At 42.4% G+C, this 24,519-nt stretch overlaps 1 protein-coding gene across 6 annotated transcripts in view; it reads left to right on the top strand.

Annotated features, from left to right (window-relative positions):
* FucTA (glycoprotein 3-alpha-L-fucosyltransferase A) overlaps window positions 1-24,519 on the top strand; it is a 441,455-nt gene that overhangs the window by 384,526 nt on the left and 32,410 nt on the right. For all 6 annotated transcript variants that reach the window (XM_067142956.2, XM_067142955.2, XM_067142954.2 and 3 more), the window contains 2 exons: window positions 6,171-6,441; window positions 23,633-24,058. In XM_067142956.2, coding sequence (XP_066999057.2) covers window positions 6,190-6,441; window positions 23,633-24,058 — 678 coding nt within the window. In that variant the 5' untranslated portion in view covers window positions 6,171-6,189. The remainder of the gene's footprint in view (window positions 1-6,170; window positions 6,442-23,632; window positions 24,059-24,519) is intronic.

The raw sequence follows: 24,519 nt of genomic DNA, 5'->3' as shown, positions 1-24,519 counted from the left end.
TAACAAGATATTTGAACCAAATTTTATATATAGCATCCATCTGTCCAGGGGTAGGTTTCCTTGGTGTCTGTTAGTTAGTTAGTTAGTTAGTTAGTTTGTTTGTTTCTTTGTTTGTTGGTCTGTTTGTCTTTCTCTAACTTGAAAACTACTGGATATATTTCCACCAAACTTCATATTTAGAATCCACCTGTCCTTTGGGGAGGTTTTAGGGCAAATATTGTTTCTAAATCCCTGAACTAATTGGGGGTTTATACGAAACCGAAACCGTGATTTTGCACTCCCTCTAAATACACACAACCAAACTTTATGGAAATCTACCTGCCTTAATGGAAATTAATTTCTAAACCTTTTCTTCTCATGTGCTTAATTTCAATCACTTACAGGAAAGATAGTATGATCAAACTCTACACGAACATTGGCCCACCCAGTACCCATATGTGAGCCAAATGCTATGCCACATAATTATCCGAAAAGTAATGGAAATGTAAGATATTCTTACACAAATTTCAACCTATTCAACGTTTTTGATTCAATCTGACCCATGAATAGATTAGATGCGAGAAAATATCATAGGACCAGCCATTTAGATCGCTAAATACTGCGCCTTACGGTACAATCCTTTGTCGATATGACGTACCGTTTAGCAGCAGTTAATCTGTAAATGAAGGTCTGCAATATTGTAAACATTCATATACTTTCGTATGTCCATCTGTATATATATTCATTGATGTCGATTTGTAGAGATCGAGAAAGGATGTGTCTGCTATTGTAATCAGTACTCCCTACACCGACTTTGACTGCTGGCAGTAGGAATGGGGTCCTTCTCCAACTCCTGTGTAACTGGCATTAGTAAGGAGGGCCTACCATTTTAATGAATAATTCACTTTTCGATTTGTCTTGCAGAAGGCAAGGGATCATGCAGTTTTGTTCGAAAGTCCCCTACTCTATTGTGTTTGGCTCTAGGCCAGGGTGCCCGCCATTATAAACAAATGTTCCAATCTAAAATTTGACTAGCATTAGGCATTGTGGCCTGCTATTTTCATGGAAACTCACTAATTCTGTGTGACTGGCAGTAAGCTGGCTAGCAGCAGTAAAAAGGGACTGTCATTATAATGATAACTGCACAACTCAATTTTGACTGGTGGTAGGGAAGTTGCCTGGTATTATAATAAAAACTCCTCAACTGTAACCTGGCTGAAAGTAGGAAATGGGTCTGCCATTGTAACTAAAACTCCCCAAATCGATTGTGACCGCGCAGTAGGCATTGGGGCCTGCAATTATAATGTAAACTTGCCAACTCGATTGTGAATGGCAGTAGGCAAGTGAGCCTGGCGTTATCATCACAACTCCGCAACCCTCACTTTACATTGGAAACAACGTATGTGGACCTCCCCATGCTATTTCTCGGATAAGGCTAAGAGACATGCAATTTTAAAACAATCTCATTTGCTGCACGCACAGTATTTACGTCGATATCCGTATACAATGTAGAATACCGTAGCGAAGCACGGGTACATTTGCTAGTATAATCTAAAAGGCACACACATGTCTTCCAGTGTTTAATACGAGTATAATGTTACGGCGCCCTATCATGATGAGGCGTTAAATGCCAAGATATCCGGTTTTGTTGGCTGAGCATACCGGCAGGGCGGATGTTTTCAGGGAGGTATTAACATAGCAGGTTGCATAAAACTACATTGAAAGGGGCGGCTGAGTCACACGGTGTAATACATATTCACAAAACACTGTGTACTGATTTTTCTATCAATACATATTCAGAGATATATTGGATTTAAAAGAACGAAATTGTTGCACGGAAGTTTAGGGTATAATTACCTCGTATACCTACTACTAGGAAAAAAACCTACGATCAAGATTCCATACACAAGTTTTCTTATATAACTAGGATACATATAACATGAAAGTTTCGTAAAATTAATTGGAATATTACAGGAGAAAAATATAGTTTATTACGGAAATTTATCAAAAGGCAAAACAATGTTAAATGTATTTCTCCTCTGAATAGTTACCTAAAAGATTCTAGAACCATATTTTGTTTGCAGAATAATGGCTCTAATTTTAATTTTTATCTCCATATTGTTCATTTAAGAAGGCTCAAACTTCAGGAAATCGTATATTTTTCATCTTTCAGTGCATTGAATGAACTCTCCTGATTACTTCTCCCACATTCATTTAAATACTTTTATGTTAATTCAAGTACAAGTGAATACTGTTATAAATTTTCTGTTTATTTTTCTGAAAAATTGATATTTTGCAGATTAAGATATATTATCTCCCAAAATATTCCTGATAAAGTAATACGATTTTCCAGGAGGGTAAATGTTGACATTTTTCGTTTCCTTTACCAAAATATTTCTGAAAGTATTTCGTTATATTGTAAATTTAAAATAGATGACGAAATGTTTTAATGAAATTATCCTTTACTTATGGTGCTAAATCAATAAAGTTGGAGTAAAAATTGTGCTTATGATGGAATAAAGTCTGAAATTAGATTGTTCTGGAAACTATGTACTTAAATGCGCTTCTGTAATCTGAATTTTTGGTAAAGTATGGTAACTTACCCTGATCCAATACTCTGTTTACTGTAGATCAGTAGAATTTAATATACAGATTGTAAACAAATTTAGTAATAAATACGCAAAATTTCGTGAAAATTGTGACGCATTGTTGAGAAATTCTACTTAAAAATAATTAGAGTTCGATTTATCACTCATGTCTTGGCTCTGTTAAACACACTGAAATCGAATTCGGCCCTCCGGTCGGGAAGCTAACCAGCTGTGCCATACTCCGCAGCTTTGCAGTAACTGGAATGTCCCATTTTCAAACTTTACAAGAATCTCACGAACTTTTGCTTGAAATCCTCATCCCACTGTATAACACAGCCAGGCATAGAGAGAGAGAGACAGCAGATGATATAGTCATTGGAGTCTAGAGGCCATTATACTAACTTCCCGTTCAGGTCTGCTTTTAGGATCTGAACCAGTGTGTGTTCATCAATTTCACTTGAACTCGGTGCAAAGGTAACGATTATACCAAAATTTTCAACCGCGGCTGCTTCCTAGCCTTTTCCCACTTTACCTGGGGTCGGCATTTTGTATGAATTTAGCTCAGTCCTACGGCTGGATAACTTTCCTGACGGCAACCCTACGTGCAAAGATGTATTGACTATTGCAAGGTTTGTAGTGTGCTGGTTGTATATAAACGAAGATGTGTTTCAATACTAACACCAAAACTGTTCCCGAGCTAGAGGGATTAACAACACATTCTTAAAATCTCCAACACACTCTCGAATCGAACTCGGGGTCCTCTGAAACGGTCACTGCGCTGACCATTTATCCGGAGGTCCGAGCGAAAGCATCGATCTAATTATTCACAAATACACGCATTATAAGGGAGAGTAAAGCTAACTTTCAGTTTAACACGTAACGGATTTAGTGGGCAATGCTACGGGAACTCCCGGTTTCTTACGTCTAATTCGAACAGGGACATTGTTATATTTCAAAAATCCCAAATGCAGTAAACCAAAACCAGGAAAATGGATTTGCTCTATTCTATTGCGTTATATTCAGTTCTATTCTAAACACAATTACACAAACACCCACAAACATCTGTTCTACTCACACAATTTGGCCATGAATTGAGTCTGCCTTTTGTGTGGTTGTTGTTAGGTTAGCTTCAACCTAGTGATCCTAACGTACTTACCGCCATAAATAAAATGGAAGTCATGGAAGTAAAATATATATGTCATGGCCTCTAGAGTCGAAGGAGACGATGACCTAACTGCAGAGGGAATCCAGGTGATATGTAATCTCTTTCACCCCGAATAATTCTTGGTGCAAAATACTTCTCTTTATCAATGACAGACGTTTCATTAAAAATAATTTGAAGATCCCTCTTTTTTGACTACACCAAATTTACCTGATTGGTAAAGTCCTAAATGCTTACGATATTTTGAACCCTTGTCCTTTTCTTTCTACATGTGAGGACAACCGAAACTTATCCACATGAACATATACATATTTCAGCACAGTTAAGACCAACCGATCCCTAAAGAAATCGTATTGCCTATGACAGAGCTGTTCAAACAGCACTCCCGGCGCCGCGCCGCAGCGCTCCAGCCGCGCGCCAGACAAGGAACTGTTGCACCCAGTTGAACGGGTCAGTCTAACGTTCTCCTTTGCTTACCCTTGCTTACCTGGCACTTACACTGTGCTTGCGACAGGGTGAAACGTGAATGGGTGAAGGTAACATTTCAACTATGGCAGGTTTTGAAAAGAAACTGAGAAGTGGAGTGTTATCTATTGAGAGGGGGCGACTCATTAATTCTATGTGGCCACTTAAAGAAACATTCCCGAGAACTCTATTACAGTCATCTATTCGACATTAAGATATATATTTTCCACGCTGTTTAATAACATTATAGAGCTCAACCCCACTCCTGATATATTTGTTACAGAGCTCGATAGCTGCAGTCGCTTAAGTGCGGCCATTATCCAGTATTCGGGAGATAGTAGGTTCGATCTTCACTGTCTGCAGCCCTGAAAATGGTTTTTCCTGGTTTCCCATTTTCACACCAGGCAAATGCTGGGGCTATACCTTAATTAAGGCCACGGCCGCTTACTTCCCGCTCCTAGCCTTTCCAGTCCCATCGTCGCCGTAAGACCTATCTGTGTCGGTGCGACGTAAAGCCACTAGCAAAAAAAAAAAAAGTGTCGTTCTCCGTCTCGCAATATCGCTAGTTAAAACACGGCGAAGGTTGTTCAATTGTTCAAGGGCGCAAAGAAAGCACATTCGACACTCCTTATCGTACGATGTCAACATGTAAAAGATCTTTGGTAATAATTTTGGTGTTTACCCAACAAAATGAATTCAAACCCTGCCAAAGATCTCCCAAGAGAGATCTGGTTTACTCATCCATCGGCTATAGTTAAACGGAGCGTCGAAATTGGTACGTAGGCAGCCTAAATGGCGTCAATTTAAAATGCCTGCTCGTGATAGCTGAAGTCACACCGTAATTGTTCATTTCAAGAATGAGTTGGAGAAATGCGATGAAATGCCTAGCTGATAAAGCGGCCATGGGTGCATGGTATTGTTCCTCCCAGATACGCTTTTCTCGAGATATGTTTGTTACGGGTATCCACAGAGTTTGTATATGTATGCAAGGTAAATTATATATTGATAAAAAAAGTATGATGAAATATGAAATGAAGGAACATACAATACCATACTCTCATTAATTTTTGAGCGACTATAAATTTTCTGACGCACAAACTCAGTGGGCACTTGTACGAAAGAATAAGCACCAAAGTCACGTGCTATGGTCTTTCATAATAGTATAGTTCTTGTCTTAATCTTTAATAGCATATTGTAGATGGCAAACAGGAAGGTGTATGACCTTGTCATTTCAATCAAACTCTATAAGAACCTGGCATGGCAGTGGTTTGCGACAACATTAAAAATGCGTGCTGCCGTAGCCTAATACACAACCCCTATTATTATTACTATTATTATTATTATTTCTGGCTCCATGGCTAAATCGTTAGCGTGCTGTCATTTGGTCCAGGTGGTCCCAGGCTCGATTCCCGGCCGGGTCGAGGACTTCAACCTTCATTGGTTAATTCAGATGTCTCGTTCGCTGGGTGTGCTATCTTCATCATTAGAATTCATAATGCGTAGAGCCCAGTCCACATAGACGCGTAGGTCGTCTATACGGCGTCGACTCGAAAGACCTGAATCAGGCCTCTTCGGAGACCATACGCCTATATTTTATTTTATTCATGCTGTTTCGGCCAACAAAGGCCCACGTCATTTCACTTGTCTCCTTCCCCGAACTTTAATATTCGCCGAGTACTCCCGAATTCGTTGCGGTGTTGTTCCTTTCTTGCTTCGGTCCACGCCTTCCCTGTTTTCAGCTTTGGCTTTTCTTGGAAAGCTGTTTGGTCCTGAAGTTTTATTATTATTATTATTATTATTATTATTATTATTATTATTATTATTATTATTATTATTATTATTATTATTATTATTATTGAAGGCTCTTTTGGTCTGTCGAATGTTCTCTTTCTCAGGAAGTGTTGTTTTCTGAAATGTTCTTACAAAGCTGCCCACATTGAAAGATCCAGAATTACACTGTGCATTTGGTGTTGCAGGTGAGCGCCCCGTGATGCCATGCTGCCCCGGATCTCGCTACGAAGGAGTTTCCTCTACCTGCTGTTGCTCACCTGCTTCTTGTTCCTGGCGATGAACGTTCGACAACCTGAGCTGTGGGCCCGCTCTTTGGCGGTAGTGGAAATGACGGCCGGGCCCTCTGCCTTGGCGCATCGTGATGGCGGTCAGTCCGGGGCCAGCGGAGGTGGCGCCAGAATGATGGGGCCGGACGACGAGCTGCGGGACCCAGATGAGGCTAATATGATAGAGCAGGTGAATGATGTAAACTCTTCTTCTCCTTTTCTATCTTCTCTTCGGTAAATCCAGAATTGCCTACTTTTAGACCGAGCAAGCAAGCATGCAAGCTTAACGTGACTGTTGAAATCCCGATCATAGCCGCGAAACCGCCAATTTTACGTGTAATCAGAAATACAGGGAGGCGATTTTTAATTTCAGAAATCTCGGGGCCGGGCTGAGTGGCTCAGACTGTTGAGGTGCTGTCCTTCTGACCCCAACTTGGCAGGTTCAATCCTGGCTCAGTCCAGTGGTAATTGAAGGTGCTCAAATACGTCAGCCTCGTTTCGGTAGATTGACTGGCACGTAAAAAACTTCTGCGGGACAAAATTCCGGCATCTCTTCGTCCCCGAAAGCCGTCAAAAGTAATTAGAGACGTAAAATTATTATTATTATTATTATTATTATTATTATTATTATTATTATTATTATTATTATTATTATTATTATTAAAATCTCTGATGCGTTGGCTTGGATTCGATCCGCAGCCGCCTTGAAGAGAAGCCAGTAACAATGTTACTAGACTACCACGTCCCCTTTCAAATTTCTGTTTATATTATGAGGCACTGTTACATCATGAAGTGTTGTGTAATGGTGCTGCTTTACGGTGTCGAATGATGGAACTAAAGGCTTCAATACAATGACAGCAGTCCTTTGAAATGTGGATGTGTTGCAGAGTGTTCAAGATTTCATAGGCAGACCAGCTTATATTTTTAATTTTTAATTCCGTATTGACATACCGGTATAACGTTGATGAATTCAATTCTTGAAAAGAATGTATTATACAGTTCCACCTATTAAATAATTAATCATAATCATTATACAGTATTAAAAATTCATCTTAAATGTCTAGGGCATGTTTCAGCCTTTTTTTTTTGTGGCTAATATAGCCTTGTGTCGGTAGGTTTACCAATATACAAAAAATAATTCCTACTGGGCAGATTTCAGACATACCAACCTCTCCAAAAACCGTAAAAGTAGTCAGTGGAACGTGAAACCAATACAATTCTTTCTTTCTTTCTTTCTTTCTTTCTTTCTTTCTTTCTTTCTTTCTTTCTTTATGTTAATTGGATTGTCTTCATTTCATTTGACATCCGTATGTGTCACGGCCGACGCAGTCGATGAACTTCCTGCACGTGCCTACAAGTGCGGCATGGAGTTGCTGTTTGAACATCGAAGGGCTGTTTACAAATCACCGGCAGCAAAGTTCGCCTTCCAACAGCCAAAATCGTTTCTGCTGACCTCTGGATAATATGCTCTGAAGAGCTAGTGACTAGAAAATCACCGCAAAAGCAGCTACAACCGAGTCATTGAGGAGTAAGGACACTTCAAGCGTTGTTAGACACATCAGCCTATCTCGTAATTATAAACAAATACTGGTGGTGTGTTACCTCCCCATAGCAGTATAAAGCACATGGTATTCATTGATCCCTTGACAGTTTAGCCAACCTAACAAAATAAGTTGAGTCATCGCCGCTACGGTCCCATGGAGGCTTCAGGAGGAGTAGGAGATCAAGATTCTACAGTACCATCTGTAATATCAGCACAAAATGAGGCAATGTTTTTCATATTTAATCAGTCAAGTTCCTTCTCCATACCTCAACGTTTGCGACCTAGCAAAGCAAGAACAGACACTGATGAGATGAGGCATCCTGACCTCGATTGACTTTTGGTATGGTGGTTATTTTCTCTCGCTCTGTCCGGTTCCATGGCTAAATGGTAAGCGTGTTGGATGGGTCGAGAATTTTAACCAGCATTGGTTAATTTCTCTGGCACGGGGGCTGGGTTTATGTGTCGTCTGCATCATCATTTCATCCTCATTACGACGTGCAGGTCGCCCACGGATGACAAATAAAAAGACCTGCACCTTGCGAGCCGAACTTGTCCTTGGACACTCTCGGCACTAAAAGCCATACGCCATATCATTTCTTCTCTCGCTCTTCCTCCATCCAACAGCACTGAGTGGCTGCGCGGCTTGCTTCACGTAGCTATCAGCTAGTGGGTTAGAACCCGCTGTCGGCAGCCCTGAAGATGGTTTTCCGTGGTTTCCCATTTTCACACCAGGCAAACACTGGGGATTTATGTTAATTAAGGCAATGGTCTCTTCCTTCCCACTCCTAGCCCTTTCCTGTCCCATCGTCAGCATAAGACATATTTGTGTTGGTGCGATATAAAAAAGTCTTACTATGCAACAGCAGTGAGTTACCCACCCAAGTAATGACCGAGCCTAATGTTGCATAACTTCGGAGATATAGGATTCGTTGTTCCAACATTGTTACATCATTGGCTAAATGCCTGCAGTACTGAATCCAATGCAGATGATGATACAGGAAGTCTTCGTTGAGTTCTCCACTCAGTCTAGTACAACTTCAAGCAGAAGCAGTAATTTTACAGCTATACTCGAAGCCTTGCCATCCACTGCGGTATACCTTGTTAGGTGAGGCAGTAATTTCTCCACGATCAATGCAGGCGAATAGAGAGTGCCAGCTTGCATGCAATGGCTCGCGTGATGTAAGACTAATCTTGTCCGTGGTACAACGGAACGAGCAATCGTGCGAGCCTCAAATTAACTCAGTGCTTCACAGCCAGAGGCGCACGGGATTGCGAACTTATCGGAAAACCAGCTAGTAGTGTTAACGCGCTGCGGCTATGGAGCCAAGTGGGTTCGAACTCGTCCGTCGGCTATCGCGAGAATGACGGTACAGTTTCTATTCACCGGGAGTGTTGGCTGTGCGGTTAGGGACGCGCAGCTGTGAGCTTGCATCCGGGAGATTGTGGGTTCGAACCCTACTGTCGGCAGCCCTGAAGATAGTATTCCTAGGTTTCCCATTTTCACACCAGGCTGTGCCTTAATTAAGGCCACGGCAGATTCCTTCCCAGTCCTAGCAGTTTCCTATCCCATCGTCGCCATAATGTACGGCTCAATAAGACCTATCTGTGTCGATGTCGACTACGGATGGAAGATTCCTTCCTCATCCTTACCCAATTTCCTTCACCATTACTCATTTAATCTTCATTAGCTCAACTGAGGTTGGCGTCACCAAGTGTGCCCGATCGTAAAACATGGCATGTGATCATGCCATAATTATTCTCGATCCCGTACCAGGAAACTTCTAATAAAGTACGGTAAGTCAACGGATATTAAGGATACAAGTGTTCTTAGAGGTCTCACACTACCCTTGTTCTTCTGTAGTGTGTATCGAAACCGATCGAGTTGGTTATACGGTGCGGATTAGGCAATTCGAAACTTCTGTTCGATAGATAACGTTGATCACGATGTTGAAACGCCGGATCCCGTCAGATCTCCTAAGTTAACAAACATCTGACGTGGTCACCACTCGGATTGGTAGCCCAGGTGCAGTTAGCTAGAGGAGCGGAAATAAGCTGGCCGTCCTATAGCAAGCAAACTCAGGCTCATTATGCCTGATCAGTAGTTACTGGGGTTATGTGAACGAATACGATCCACTAAATGTCACTGTAATATTCCCCAAATGGAAGATAATCTTCTGCGGTAAATTAACAAATACCGTCGTTACTAGAGAAATATCTAGAGAAATATGCATACGTACTTACGGGTTGTAGACAGGTCTCCCTTATGTTGCATTCTCCTGCTCGTGCCATCTTTTTTTGAGGTCCAGGGCTAGCACCAACGAATGGGGGTGCTATGTCTGTGAATTAGGCCCTATCATTATCTTTGTCCATATGACTAGCGCGGGCAGTTCAAACAGCTAAATAGCATGATCCCTGGAGCAATAAATATATTACTGTTTTGTTGAAAGGAAAATAGCATGGTCTCTGGACCGATAATAATGAATAAGTTAGGGCACAAAACGAATGACCAACATGAAAAAGACACTTAATTTATTCAAACAACTTCAGTGAGCAAAGACATCACACATGAAAGTGTTAGACAAACAAAACACATACGGAAGCGCTGCGAAGTAACGGAAAAAATGGTTGTAAGGTAGTAAAGTATGTATCCACATTATTCTCTACAAGTAAAAATTTTGTACTTTCTCTTAATTTTCCGCAGATATTACTTTCTTTTAGTAAAATCAGTTATCTTCCATTTGGGACAAATAATACAGTGACATTTCGTGGATCGAATTCGTTCACGTAACCAATGGCTTAACTGGGGGCAATAACTGAGCGTCAACGTCCAGGTTTTGTTAAGGCACTTGGTTTTATAATTATTACATCTTCAGACCCAGATCTTTCCTATCACACTGTGTCGATAACCTACAGTCTAATTGCATAATTATGACCACCTACTAGAAGTACAATCTCTAGCGTGTAGCCCATCACGTATGCCCGTTGAAGTAAGCTGCTGCAGCGGGTATTTAATGTGACCGACAGGCTGGCTGTACACATTGAACTTACTGCTGTCATGAATAAGGGGAGCTATTTAACAGCGTTACCTAAGGGATGGTCTTAAACTACGAGGGGGAGCAGCATTTCGGAAACAGCGACGTTTGTGAATTTTTCACTTTCTTTTATGGTAAAGGTGTGTCATAAGTAGACGAGAAGGCCAACGGCCAGGCTACAGTGGAAGAGCTCATCGTCCATGTTAAACAGGAGGCATGCAGACACATTACTTCTGCAACAGTTCAGCGAATCCTTCTCTGAATGGGGCCCCGGGGTAGTCCTCCCGGACATGATGATTCTTTCCTGAAGAGGATAGGATCTTCCAGCACGATAAAGCGCCTTGCATACGGTCAGAAGTATCCGCACGTAGCTCGAAGATCACGATCAATGCTTCGAAGTTCTTCTCTGTCCCCTAAACAGCCCCGATCTCAATCCAATTGAACATGTGTGGAACCACCTCGATCGTCGTGTTCACCCTATCCTTTTTTTGTTTTACGTCGCACCGACACAGATAGGTCTTATGGCGACGATGGGATAGAAAAGGCGTAGAAATGGGAAGGAAGCGGTCATGATCTTAAAGTACTGCCCCAGCATTTGCCTGGTGTGAAAATGGGAAACCACGAAAAACCATCTTTAGGGCTGCCGACATTGGGGTTCGAACGCACTATCTCCCGTATGCAAGCTCAGCTGCGCGCCCTATCTCTACTCCTTCAACAGTTGGACGCGCTGCAGACGGCATGGCTCCAGATATCCGTGGAGAGCTAGCAGCACGTCTAGCAGTTGACTGTGCTGCGAAGGGCCGTCTGCGAATGCTGGCAGGTGGACATAATCATGTGATTTGACTGTGTATGTGCTAGTGCTGCGTTGAACAATTAGCAACAAAATCAAACGATACAAAAACAATTCTTGTGCGTTTATATATTTGCAGGCCAGTAAAAGCCTGTTGCTATTTCTTGATGATGGATGCCGTATATTTTAATTGATCCCTTGGCACAGACGAGAGTAAAATGTAGCTTCAACTGAAGTGAGTATTGAAGCTGCTAAAATGTGGGTTGTGACGAGTTTTGGCATTCGGGGCACGTCTAGTGTGTATGAGTGAAGTGTTACTGATAGGGTCAGTCGTTCTGCAATAGCACTTTCCGGCTCAGCGATAAAAGCAATAGTCAACTAACTTCTTATCTTGCCTAGTATACCTCATGGGGCCACCACCGATATTTGCTATTTTCCCGTAATCGCATAACTTTCGGTAGGACAACTTGATGAACCAATATGCCTGCGGGCTGATAACCTAAAAGACAGGAACAAGAGCCAAATGTAACTTTCTATCGTGTTTCACTTACATTTGGCTCTGAAATTATTTTCCTTGGCTTAATGGTCAGCGTAGTGGTCTTCGGTTCAGAAGATCCCGGATTCGATTCCCGGCCAAGTCGACGATTTTTAACTGCGTACGGTTAATTCCTTTTGTTTGGGGAGAAGATATTTGTGTTCATCTTAATACACTCCTCTCCACCTACAAACACACTACCAACCACCACAGACACACATAATAGGAATACAATTATCCGAAAACGGTTGGTTTCGGGAAGGGCATCCTGTCATAAAATTAGGGCAAATCCATACGGAATATCCACCCCAAATAATTGTGAAAAGACCAGAAGGATAAAGAATTATGAAAGCCACATTAGTAATTATTTCTTGATGTATGCAATATTTTTGTGTCTGTCTTGGCACAAGCCAGAGTAAAATGCAGAATGTCTCCTTTATGGTTGAGACAGTATGGAAGCTGCTGAGGTACGAGTGATTCTGACTAACATTTAAAGCGGGATTAGTGCGTCTGAATGACGTGAAAGGTATTACTCATAGGATTATTCGTGTTTCAGAAGCAATGGCAAATTTCTCCTAATCTTACCGAAAAAGTTAGTTACACGGTTTGGATCACGTAGCTGTGACTATGCATTCGAGAGAAAGTGGGTTCGAACCCCACTGTCAGCAGCCCTGAATATATTCCATGGTTTTCCATTTCGATACCAAACAGCACGTGGTAAGATCACTATAACAGCAATTGCGTAAAATTAAAAGCTTTCTTTTGCTTTGCTGCTGACTGATGGAGCTGTGCCTTAATTACGGCCATGGTCGCTTCCTTCACGGTACCAGCCTTTTCCTACCCCATTGTCGCCAAAATTCCTGTATGCCGGCATTTTACTCAGCAGCTTCCATACTGTCTCAACCATAAAGGGGACATCATTCTGCATTTTACTCTGGCTTGTGCCAAGACAGATACAAAAATGTGCATATATCAAGAAATAATTCATAATTTGTCGGTGCGACAAAAACGAGTAGCAAAACAAACCTCTGCCAATAGGGTAAGTATGCCGGCCCCGCGGTTTAGGGTTAGCGTGCCTGCCTCTTACCCGCAGGCCCCAGGTTCGATTCCCAGCCAGATCTAGGCTAGTTCGACGTCCACTCACCCTGATTACAATTGAGGACCTATCTGACGATGAGATGGCAGCCCCGGTCTAGAAAGCCAAGAATAATGGCCGAGAGCATTCGTCGTGCTGATCACACGACACCTCATAATCTACAGGCCTTCGGGCTGAACAGCGGTCGCTTGGTAGGCCAAGGCGCTTCGGGGCTGTTGCGCCATGGGGTTTGGTTTATTTGGTTTCAAAAGGCGAGTTATATTGGTATTACGAGGTGCCACCACGTGCTGGGTAGGCAGCGTGCTTTCCTCTTACGTGGGTGCCTCTGTTACGGCTCCCAACCAATCTGTATGTGTATGTCCAGTCTTCAGCCCTAAGGCTGGTTGGATCCTCAACAGCTCTGCCATCAGCTGTCATAGATGGCCTAGGCAACACTGAAAAGGCGTACTAGGTAAACGAGGAGTGAGGTAGTTTCCCGTTGCTTTCCTCACCAACCAATCTAAGGATTTTAATTCTGGACTGAAGTTTGAAAGGATTTCCAGTGCGCCTCGTGAGAAAACCTGAGAAACTATCTAATAATCACCTTAAGTTATATCCGTTATTTTATGAATTACGAAACTATCGTCGTAGCCGTGTTGTGACACAGTTTGCCGAGAGATTCCGGGAATGAAGAAATATTGGGAATGGTCATCATACGGGTAAATGTCCCTGTACTGTTGGTTGACGGTGGATAGCCTAGTGACATCGCCACTGGCTTCTCATAAGAGACCGCGTTGCGAATGCATTTCGGATTTATGAAAACAAAAGTCACGTCCTTGCTATTCAGGTTCTCTGTAGAACTGGAGGTCTCGGTGCCGTGATCATGATATCAGCAGTTATGTAAACACTACACGCTTGCTTGCTTTGCATCTGTCTGGATCTGAAATTCAGTTCAAAATTTTGAAATACAATACCGTCAAGTTAATAATTCCCTGCGGAAATTGCGGTGCAAATTTTCTTGAAATTCTTCCCGACAGGTAACACATCATGTCGTTTCGGAAGGTAGACAGGCAGATAAAATTTCATTTTTATTTACAGAGATTTATTTTTACAGCAATGCGTGTTACCGCAGTCTTCCCGGATTATGGTGGATGTGCTGGAGTTTATAGCTCAGAATATGGCAACTCTATCTAGAAGAGATCTTGTTTAATATCAGGGAAAGTGTGAAGGGTGTGAGAAAGTGTCGCTACCGGGTCAAATCACTAGCCTCAGCGCACGCGGTTCGCTCGTCATTTTAATTGAGTAAGGTCTTGTAAATGGTACACCTCATCAGTTGGAGCATTTTGGACAAGAGAGTAGCGTTACAAAAATGTTGCAAAGTTTGGGTTGGGAAGAATTGAGAGAAAGAAGAAAAGCTGCTCGACTAAGTGGTATGTTTCGAGCTGTCAGCGGAGAGATGGCGTGGAATGACATTAGTAGACGAATAAGTTTGAGTGGCGTTTATAAAAGTAGGAAAGATCACAATATGAAGATAAAGTTGGAATTCAAGACGACAAACTGGGGCAAATATTCATTTATAGGAAGGGGAGTTAGGGATTGGAATATCTTACCAAGGGAGACGTTCAAAAAATTTCCAATTTCTTTGAAATCATTTAGGAAAAGGCTAGGGAAGCAACAGATAGGGAATCTGCCACCTGGGCGACTGCCCTAAATGCAGATCAATGATTGATTGATTGATTGATTGATTGATTGATTGATTGATTGATTGATTGATTTCTGCTGCTGGGATTGGCTCGCGACTCCAAGTAAGCACAGCCCGGTTCACTCTAGACTCTAAACTAAAGGGCCGCTAAACACAACTGCAGGGCGAAGAGGTATTAGTCGTTCAAGAAAGAATGAGTGGGTGGTAGGCCTACTGTATGTTCCTCTCAATATTTTATCAGTCTTCATTTTAACTGTTCGTTTGTTTGTTTTTCGTTTTTTGGGTTTGATACAGCCACCCATGCCATCCTATCCTGTCCTAACTTTGTCTACCTGACTACTACATCCTAAATCTACTCTAATCTGTTTGTCATATTCATGCCTTGGTCCACGCCTACAGTTTTCACCGCCTACGCTTTCCTCAGAAACTAATTGACCAAGTCCTTAGCTCCTTAAATTAGGTTGGCGTCAGGAAGGGCACCGGTTGTAAAACATTCCATATTTAATATTGCTTCATCCCCGACCTCGTATCAAGAAACGGAACTAAAAGGAAGATATAAATTTCTTACATATTTTTAAAGTTGCCAAAGACTGAAATTTCAGACATAGGCGTATACGAATAAAGCGGAAGTAAATAGATTGCGGCACAACATAATTTACTCAGGTGTAAAATGTATATAAACAGAGGTGTATGGAAGTACAAATACGTTTCTGCCGGTTATTGATGCGATCCCGAATACATAATGACGTCGAAATAATCATATTTCAAACATAAGAAAATGAATGTGAAAATGTTTTTAGCTCGGGTAGTATTTAAGGATGAAAGACTTGGGGCTTTGCTGACATACATTATAATATTTTTCAGAGTGAACACGTTCGCTCCTTGGACGTAGGAAGTTTTCATACTACTTTCGCATGCATACTACCTTAAGCTGCAGGGCAGTGATGTACTACCGGTAACAGTTGCTTCTTACACATTATACATATTGCCTGAAACATGGTACGGTGGGTGGTATAAGCCGAAGGGTTAACGAAGCTACTACGTACCTCACAAACATCACGCTCTAATTTAGGGCTCTCGCCATTCGCTAAATAAAAACAAAAGAAAACGTGACTGTGGATATTCATCCCTACCTGCTGTAAGGTTATTTGTACTTATGTCCCAAACACTCTGTATATATCGGTATGACTATGCGGTTTGGGTCGCGCAGCTGTCGGCTTGCATTCGAGAGAGAGTGGATTCGAACGCCACTGTCGGGAGCCCTGAGGGTGGTTTTCCGTGGTTTGCCATTTTCACACCAGGCAAATGCTGGGGCTGTACTTTAAGGCCACGATCGCTTCTTTCCCTCTCCTAACTCTTTCCTATCCTATCGTCGCCTTAAGACCTATCTGTGTCGGTGCGACGTAAAACTATAAGAAAAACCACATCTCTAACACAATGTTTCTTGTGCATTTCAGATTATCACCTCGCTATCTGCTTTTTTTCTATGAATGGTTATACAGAATCTCCATTTTTGTCCGGCCGTTTGCCTGACTGTCCATTTGTTAGAACATCACGGGGAAACGGTTCAGCATAATTTCTCGATTTGGCGTTGAAATTAAACATCAAATCCGCAAATAAATATATGTACTGAACACTAATGAGTTATAAAATATGCAACTGCTTTTAACTGATTTATGATTAAAAATGCTGCCTAGTTCTTAACATAGCTCTTAGTAGTTCCCAGTAATCGAACCTGAATTAGGTTGCCAAACTGATAGCAATTAATTCACGTTAAATTCTTTTCGATTCGACATTACCCTCGCAATTACTGCTTCTGTAACGATAATTGCTTCCGAGGCACGGCTGTGTGTTGTAACCGCATTTGCAGCAATCGGATAATGTGGGATTCACGAATAGAAAGGTCACGAAACTGTAGCGCCAGAAAGGGAAGAGGTCGTGTTACTGTGCACAATGTAAAAGGAGGGGTCAGTGTTTGAGGATGCCATCAGACCTCTGCAGTTGGGAAGAAAGGTTATACCCTAATTTCCGAAAATACAAAAAATGCGTCTTCATTACAGACAGTTGTCTTTCAGTGATCAGTCGTCAAGCCTCGATGAATTAACTGTGCGCGCCGGACTGAGTAGCTCTGACGGTAGAGCACTGGCCTTTTGAGCCAAGCTTGGCAGGTTCTATCCTGGCTCAGTCCGATGATATTTGAAGGTGCTCAAATACGTCAGCCTCATGTCGGTAGATTTACTGGCACGTAAAAGAACTCCTGCGGAACAAAAGTCGGACACCTCAGCGTCTCAAAAAACCGTAGTAGTTAGTGGGACATGGAAACCAATAACATTATTAAATTCGCGCCTCCATAATACTCTTCACAACGAGCTATGTGGTCTCGTTTAGTTCAATATAAATTATCTTCGAGTCATTAAAAATGAGTCGTATACAATTGGTATATTTCTACTTCTCTTACCCCCCATTCTCCACCATTCTCCTAGGTAACCTATCCCCTTCCATCCGTTTAAGAAGGAAGCCATATTCTCCTGTGTCGACTCCGTTAAAAACTCTTCAGGCTGTCGAACACACAGGTTAAATATTATATTACAACAAACCTGTAAAAAATTAGGGATAAAAATACACATTTTTAAACAAATGACATGTTTCGTTCTTAAAAAATTATATGAAGTCTACCTTACAAGGTCTGAACCAGCATAGCAATAAGCATTGAAATACGTTGGGAAAGAAAAGAGATTTGAATTGCGTGTTCAGGAAATTTATGGATTATGTCTCGAGCTCCAATCATGACTACATGGACGCAAATATTGTCTAGGTGAAATAAGACTTTATAGTAGTTCACGGTTGGCCGGTAAATCGACTTCTTCTCGGCGACCACCTCTTCAGCATGGCCAACGTGCAACTCGAAGCGTATTGTGGGATCTAAGATCAGTCCTCGCTTGCTAGCTGGTTGAAAGGCTATCATGTCGATACGCCTTTTACTCCCACCGGTTGTTAGGCCGGAAACTTCTTCGTGCACCGTGAAACCGTGATCCCTCAGCGAGGTCGCGATCATGTGTCGTATTGTATGATGGCGGGGATTTCTCAATACCTCCCCGTGAGGAGAGGCACCCAGAACATGGGCAAGAGCTTCGTGCTCAGTTTAGAATTGTTCAAATTTGAGTTGAAAATATATGGCTTGACCAAAAGTTTCCGACTGAGGGCGTTGCTGCAGCGGATATGCAACGTAGCGCGACTCCGATGCGGGAATATAAGCACGGACCTGTAGGCAAAGAGATTAGTGTGGCAGTAGCGTCGTGCCGAGGTGCGCGCGTTAAATGCGGTCACGTGTACTATGACGACGTTATTACCAAATGCGTCCAAACAGGACCAACGTGCTGATATTCTGTTTTTGGCTGCCGAAGGACAAACACCGGTGGACATCCATCGGAGAATGTATATGGGGCAGCATGTCTATCGAAATCCACAGTTGTGGAATGATACACCAAGTTCCGTGCGGGGCGTGTTTCGACACAAGGCGCCGTTCCCATACTGCAAAGGTCGTCTCGCAGAAGGTGGGAGACACTCGAGCACCCGCCCTTTAGTCCTGATGGCTCTCCCCTCAAACAGGCCTTGAAAGGCCGGACGAGGATGTGCAGCAGGCGGTTACGGACTGGTGCGTCTGTGGGATGAGTGACCCAATGCTCACGGCGATTTTTCTTGATTGGCATCCCGATTCAGGACTGTAAGGCCGTCGAATGGAAACTTTTTGATTGTCCCTTATAATATACGTAAAATAACTTTGTTTTCAATTTGCTTAACGTCGCACCGACGCAGATAGGTCTTATAAGACAATAGGACAGGTCTAGGAATAGGAAGGAAGCGGCCGTGTCCTTAATTAGGGTATAGTTCGGCCGTGGCATTTGCCTAGTGTGGAAATGGGAAATCACGGACAACCATCGTCAAGGCATCTACGTGACCCAAACCGCGCAGCCATTCGCCCGGTAATTACTATTTTCTTAAGCATCATGTCTGTATGGAGAAGTAATATTTGGTTTCGTAACCATGCATGCACCATACTTAACACAAAAATGATTATGGTCGATAACATTATACTTTTAGTATCTTGTTCTGTTTTATTGTTCAGTTTTGTTGCCATCTTTTATATATCTTCTTTTTTCCTTTTTTCTTGCTGGTAATAAGTTATTTTGCCTTGATAGCTTCTATAAAAGCCTACTTCCAACATATTTTTAATATACATGCATATCCAATTATTACGCGATCCTGCTGTCTTGCTTATTTCTATGGAAGCGTATTTTCGATATATCTCTTCATATTGTACCTTCCCCTGTCCGCCATATTGCCTAGCTCAGTTGAGAAGCTGCATGAAACATCTGGACATCTAAAATTAACTTACAATCAGAGGACAGGTTCTATCATCCATTATTCGTAAATAACAACTCGAAGAAATAAAACGGTGGAAAGGTTTATTAACAATAAGCATGAGAAAAGAATGATAATCTTCCCCAATAAAAATTACAAATATATTACAATAAAATTCGTCTTCACAATTTTAAATAGAAACACGGGTCTCTATCCCCAAATTGCAGTTATTGTTGTAGAATACGGTGGTATATATTGTTTTTTAAAGTAGAATTCAAATAAATTGAACTGCGCATGCCACGTGGCCTCTAAGCGAATAGTCTCTTTACATGAAATATAATTATAGATTCGCACATCTCGGCCTGATTAAACAAATCCGAACTAGTCGGTAAGTAAACATAATAAACACTTGCTTGGTACTGGCATATACCCCCAAAAGCACACTGAATTTACAATCACGTGATCCGCCCGGAACAAATTGGAGAGGGAACAGAACCTCACAACCTCAAAATCAGCACGTGCTGTAAATACCTTGATCAACGATATATACAATAACAATAGACAAAATCACATCGGATACAAGGTGTCCTAAAGCTGTTAACTGTGTCGTCTCTACCCCGTTCGAATCTCATTTACATATAAATAGGAAAATAAATAGATAACTTTAAGTGAGGCAATAAGTGCACATTCTACAGTACATGGTCTTGGTGAAAAAGAAAAGGTTAAAGTTATTGGCCGTAAAGCAAAATGTTACGAGGCGAACACTTGCACTCCTTTGAAATTCGCTTGAAAATTCTTAAAACCTAATGTGGGCTTACAGCCCGGAGTTACAGAGGCTAAGCCTATACTACAGAGGTGACTAGATGGAGAGAAAATTTTAAATTACAAAAGACAGAGATAAATTTTAAAGTTCACGAAAACATAGTCATCCCGATACCACACTGAATGGGAATGAAAAGAGGGTTCATACACTTTATTCCCTAAGTTAGAATAAAGTCCTTGGACATGCTTGAAAATTTACGTTGAAAGATTAAAATTTACATTCCGATAAAATTTTGAAACCTTCCCCTCAAGTTATATTTCTAAAACTATTACATGATTAAAAGATGTCTGCCATTACCTTGAGCTGGTGGGCATTCCGATGATGGGTGAGGCGTGCCCCTACCTCCTCTAACATAATCTAAACTACTTGACTGGAGCGATAGAAAGACATCACGGGCCAAAAGGTCCCAGCTTCTATAGCGGAGAGGAAGGTTCCAGGACTTTCTGGGCCGTAACTCTCAATATAAAAAATTCCTGGTTCGTGGAAAATGTACATGATAAAGGCAGGGATAGCAGTGCTAACTTAGGAACACAGAAAATAATCTTAAAATATTACAGTTTTGCAAACTCAGAAACTAAACATTTATCTGAAAATTAATTGTTCATCCTCCCACCAGAGGGGGCACATAAGTCGGCAGTAGACACACCTGATGATAGTTAGAAACTTCTTGTGCTAGACAGTTCACTGTATGTATTGCAGATGGCCTTCTAAAAGGCGCAAACTTTAAATGAACGGAGTTGGTGTACCTCTGGAATAATAATAATAATAATAATAATAATAATAATAATAATAATAATAATAATAATAATAATAATAATAATAATAATAATTCAAGTCATTGTACATAAACCCACGCTTATAACGTGACGCCATAGAATATGAAACACTTGTTCGGAGTCTTGATAGAACACTTCAGATATACTTGTATGACGTGTGCACGGCCCTCATGAAGTCTCATCTCCTGTAACATGACATTTACTCGGAGTCTTTGCTCCTTTCCAAATTAATTTTCAAAAGACCCCATAATTCGTTTGTATGTCCCAGTTATAATACGATCTGCTGCAGTAAGTGGCTTTTGGTCAGACTTCTTCATAGCACTTTAACAAGTCCTCTGTAAATACACTAATTTTTACGTGTGCCGGTCCTTCTTATACTGTATAATGAACTCCTGTAATATGTAGGTTTTGCCCAGGTTATTGGTAGCTACTACGCAAGCCTCTTTAAATATACCCTTCAATATGTGTAACGGAAGAAAGCAAATATGTGACAAATCGAGTAATATATTGCAAGACAGGAACAATTAACAATCTCACCGGAAAAAAATAGTCACCCATGGAGAAAACATTACAACTAAACTAACCCCATGGCACTACAGCCCTGAAGGGCCTTCACCTACCAAGCGACCGCTGCTCAGCCCGAAGAATACGAGATGTCGTGTGATCATCACGACGAATCCTCTCGGCCTTTATTCTTGGCTTTCTAGACCGGCACCGCTAGCTCACAGTCATACAGCTCCTCGATACTCATGACGTAGGCTGAGTGGATCTCGAACCAGCCCTCAGATCTAGGTAAACATCGCTGACCTGGCCGGGAATCGAACCCGGGGCCTCCGGGTAAGAGGCAGGCACGCCACCTCTACACCACGGGGACGGCTGAAAACATTACAAGCATCTTTTAATACCATGTAACTCCGCCTCTGGACTTGATAACAGCCTGGATTCGGTTACGAAGAGAATCCACAGGGTTGTGCAGTACGTCGCATCCAGGTTAGCTACTCGCTGAGGATTTTACCGCCCAATTCCATTAAATTGCGGGGATTCTTATGTCGGCGTTCGATCCGCTGTTCCAACATGTCTCACAGATTTTCAATGGGGTTCATGTCAGGTGATCTGTGCATACCAATCGAAATATAATAGAGTTGGGTAGTGTTCATAAAAGCAGTCACATATACGCCCAGCCCGATGAACTTGGCTGTCTTCATCTTGAAATATTGAGGTATCAATAGCATACTCGTCATGCAGATGTTGACTGCAAGGAAACACCTGATCATCCAGAATTTTTAAATAAGCATTCTGGTTCATGTTACTGGTCATCTTAGTGAGTGGGCCCAATCTCTCATACGAAAAACACCCCCAAAAACATCACAGACCCACCCTCGGCTTGAACCTGTCCTTGCACACATCCAGGATAAATGCTTCATTTGGCCTTCGGTGCATTCGACGACGTGCGCCATTGGAATACAGGCAAACACGTGATTCGTCAGTCCACATTACGTTCCACCAGTCAGCTACTGTCCACGTTCGATGATTTCCAGCCCATTGAAGACTCGTAGCTTTATGTACCTGTGTGAGCAGGTGACCGACTCCATGTTCATTGCATGCAGTTCCCATCGCAATGTTCTCTCGCTAAGAGGTTGGGATGGACCTTCATTCACTGACTGCAGCAATTCATGTCGGGTTTGGAAGCTATTTTGATTCACAAGCCGTTAAACACTTCTCCGGTCCCTCTGTCAGGATTCTTTTCCAACCACTATTCTGACGTCGTGTTTTGTACCCAAGTGTAGTTCACCACTGCTTGTAGACACGTTGAACACTTCGCTGCGAAACACCAGCAAATTCAGCAACTTCACGCACCGTACGGCCATGGGCAGCGCCAAACACGATTGCACCTTTGCGTCACTCTGTCACATCCTTAAATCTACCTATGTTGATGTATACAGTCCACTTGAAACATCAATGTCTCACCGATCGCTACTGCCTTATGCTCACGTAGCGGCAGTACGCATGCAGTTGAGCCCGGGCCTAGTTCGCTGCGCCATCTGTACAGGCTTAACGATCCATCTGTCAGTGCGCGCTAGAGTGATTAATTTTCCGTGACCGGGCGAGTTGGCCGTGCGGTTAGGGGCGCGCGAATGTGAGCCTGCATCTGGAAGATGGTAGGTTCGAATCCCACTCTCGGCAGCCCTGGAGATGGTTTTCCGTGGTTTCCCCATTTTCACACCAGACTGTGCCTTAAGGCCATGACCGCTTCCTTCCAACTCCTAGGCCTTTCCCATCCTATCGTTGCCATAAGACCTATCTGTGTCGGTGCGACGTAAAGCCACTAGCAAAAAAAATTTCCGTGAGGTGAGCTTATGATAAATGGAACAGCAGATCAGGTCTCAAGTAAAGAAACTCAACCTATGATAAACACAATTAGGGATAAAGTCCCAAGGAAAAATTATATAATGTGTAGTGTGGTATGTTTATATAAAATGAAAAGGCGTGTAGCAAAACAAACTTAAATAACCAGTCCCCGAGCTAGAGGAATTAACTGCATGCAGCCCAGCCAGGAATCTGAGTCGGGACCTTTTTGAATCTGATGTCTCTACCCCGATAAGTTTGTCAAGGTGACATACTAACAGTTACAACATGAAGTAAATTTTTGTAGAAGTACCTGCGAACATTATGGAAGTTTACTATGTAGGGGCTAAGTTGAACAGTGCCAGTGATGTAATATTGATGTGATGTATGGTTTCAGAACATGGGCAACGTGGCTAGTACGCTGTTACCTCTGGGAGGCGGCAACGTGGAGGACAGACCGTGGTACATGGCTGGAGGTATGCGAAGACCCCAGCCCGCTACGAGGAGCCGTAAGACAGGCCGCCGTCTAGCCAGACTGTGGCCGCAAGAGTCTCCAGAGTCGGACCGCATCACCAACCAACTCATGTACGTACCCCCCGCCTCCTCGCCACCTGGGGAGAGCACGCGACTCAAGAAGATCCTCATCTACAACGGACTGGGCTCGTGGTCTCCTCTCAAGCCCGGCAGAGATGTGTTCCTCCAGTCACACTGCCCCGTGGACACCTGCACCATCACCGCCAACAAGGCCGAGGCAGCAGACGCCGACCTCATCCTCTACAAGGACCACTTCGTCAATCCTGGGGTCCAGCGGCCCCCCAGACAAGTGAGTAACAGCTGTCATTCATTGTTGAAAGAAGTTTAAAAATACATCCGGTAGAAAACAGAAAACATGTAGTGGCCACGAGTCGTAATTTAATTATCCACATAATTTTCATGGAGGCGTTCACCAGAGAGAGTGGCTCAGACGGTAAAGCACTGGCCTTCTGAACACACGTTGGTGGGTTCGATCCCAGCTCAGTGTGGTTGTACATACTTTAACGTACTTTAAAAAATGCCATCCTCGTGTCGGTAGATTTACCAGCACGTAAAAACTCGTGGGAGCAAATTTCAGGCACCTCGGCATCTTTGAAAACCTTTCAAATTAAATTACGCAAAACCAATCAAATCATTACTCATGGAGCAGTTTATAAAATAGCACTTGGTATTTCCCGAGATTTCACAATAGTATTCACGAAAGTTCACTTAGTTCTTCTAAAGATTTCACACCGGGCGAGTTGGCCGTGC

Source organism: Anabrus simplex, chromosome 3 (genome assembly GCF_040414725.1).
Source record: "Anabrus simplex isolate iqAnaSimp1 chromosome 3, ASM4041472v1, whole genome shotgun sequence".
Lineage (NCBI taxonomy): Eukaryota > Metazoa > Arthropoda > Insecta > Orthoptera > Tettigoniidae > Anabrus > Anabrus simplex.
This window is presented reverse-complemented; position numbering and strand designations above follow the sequence as displayed.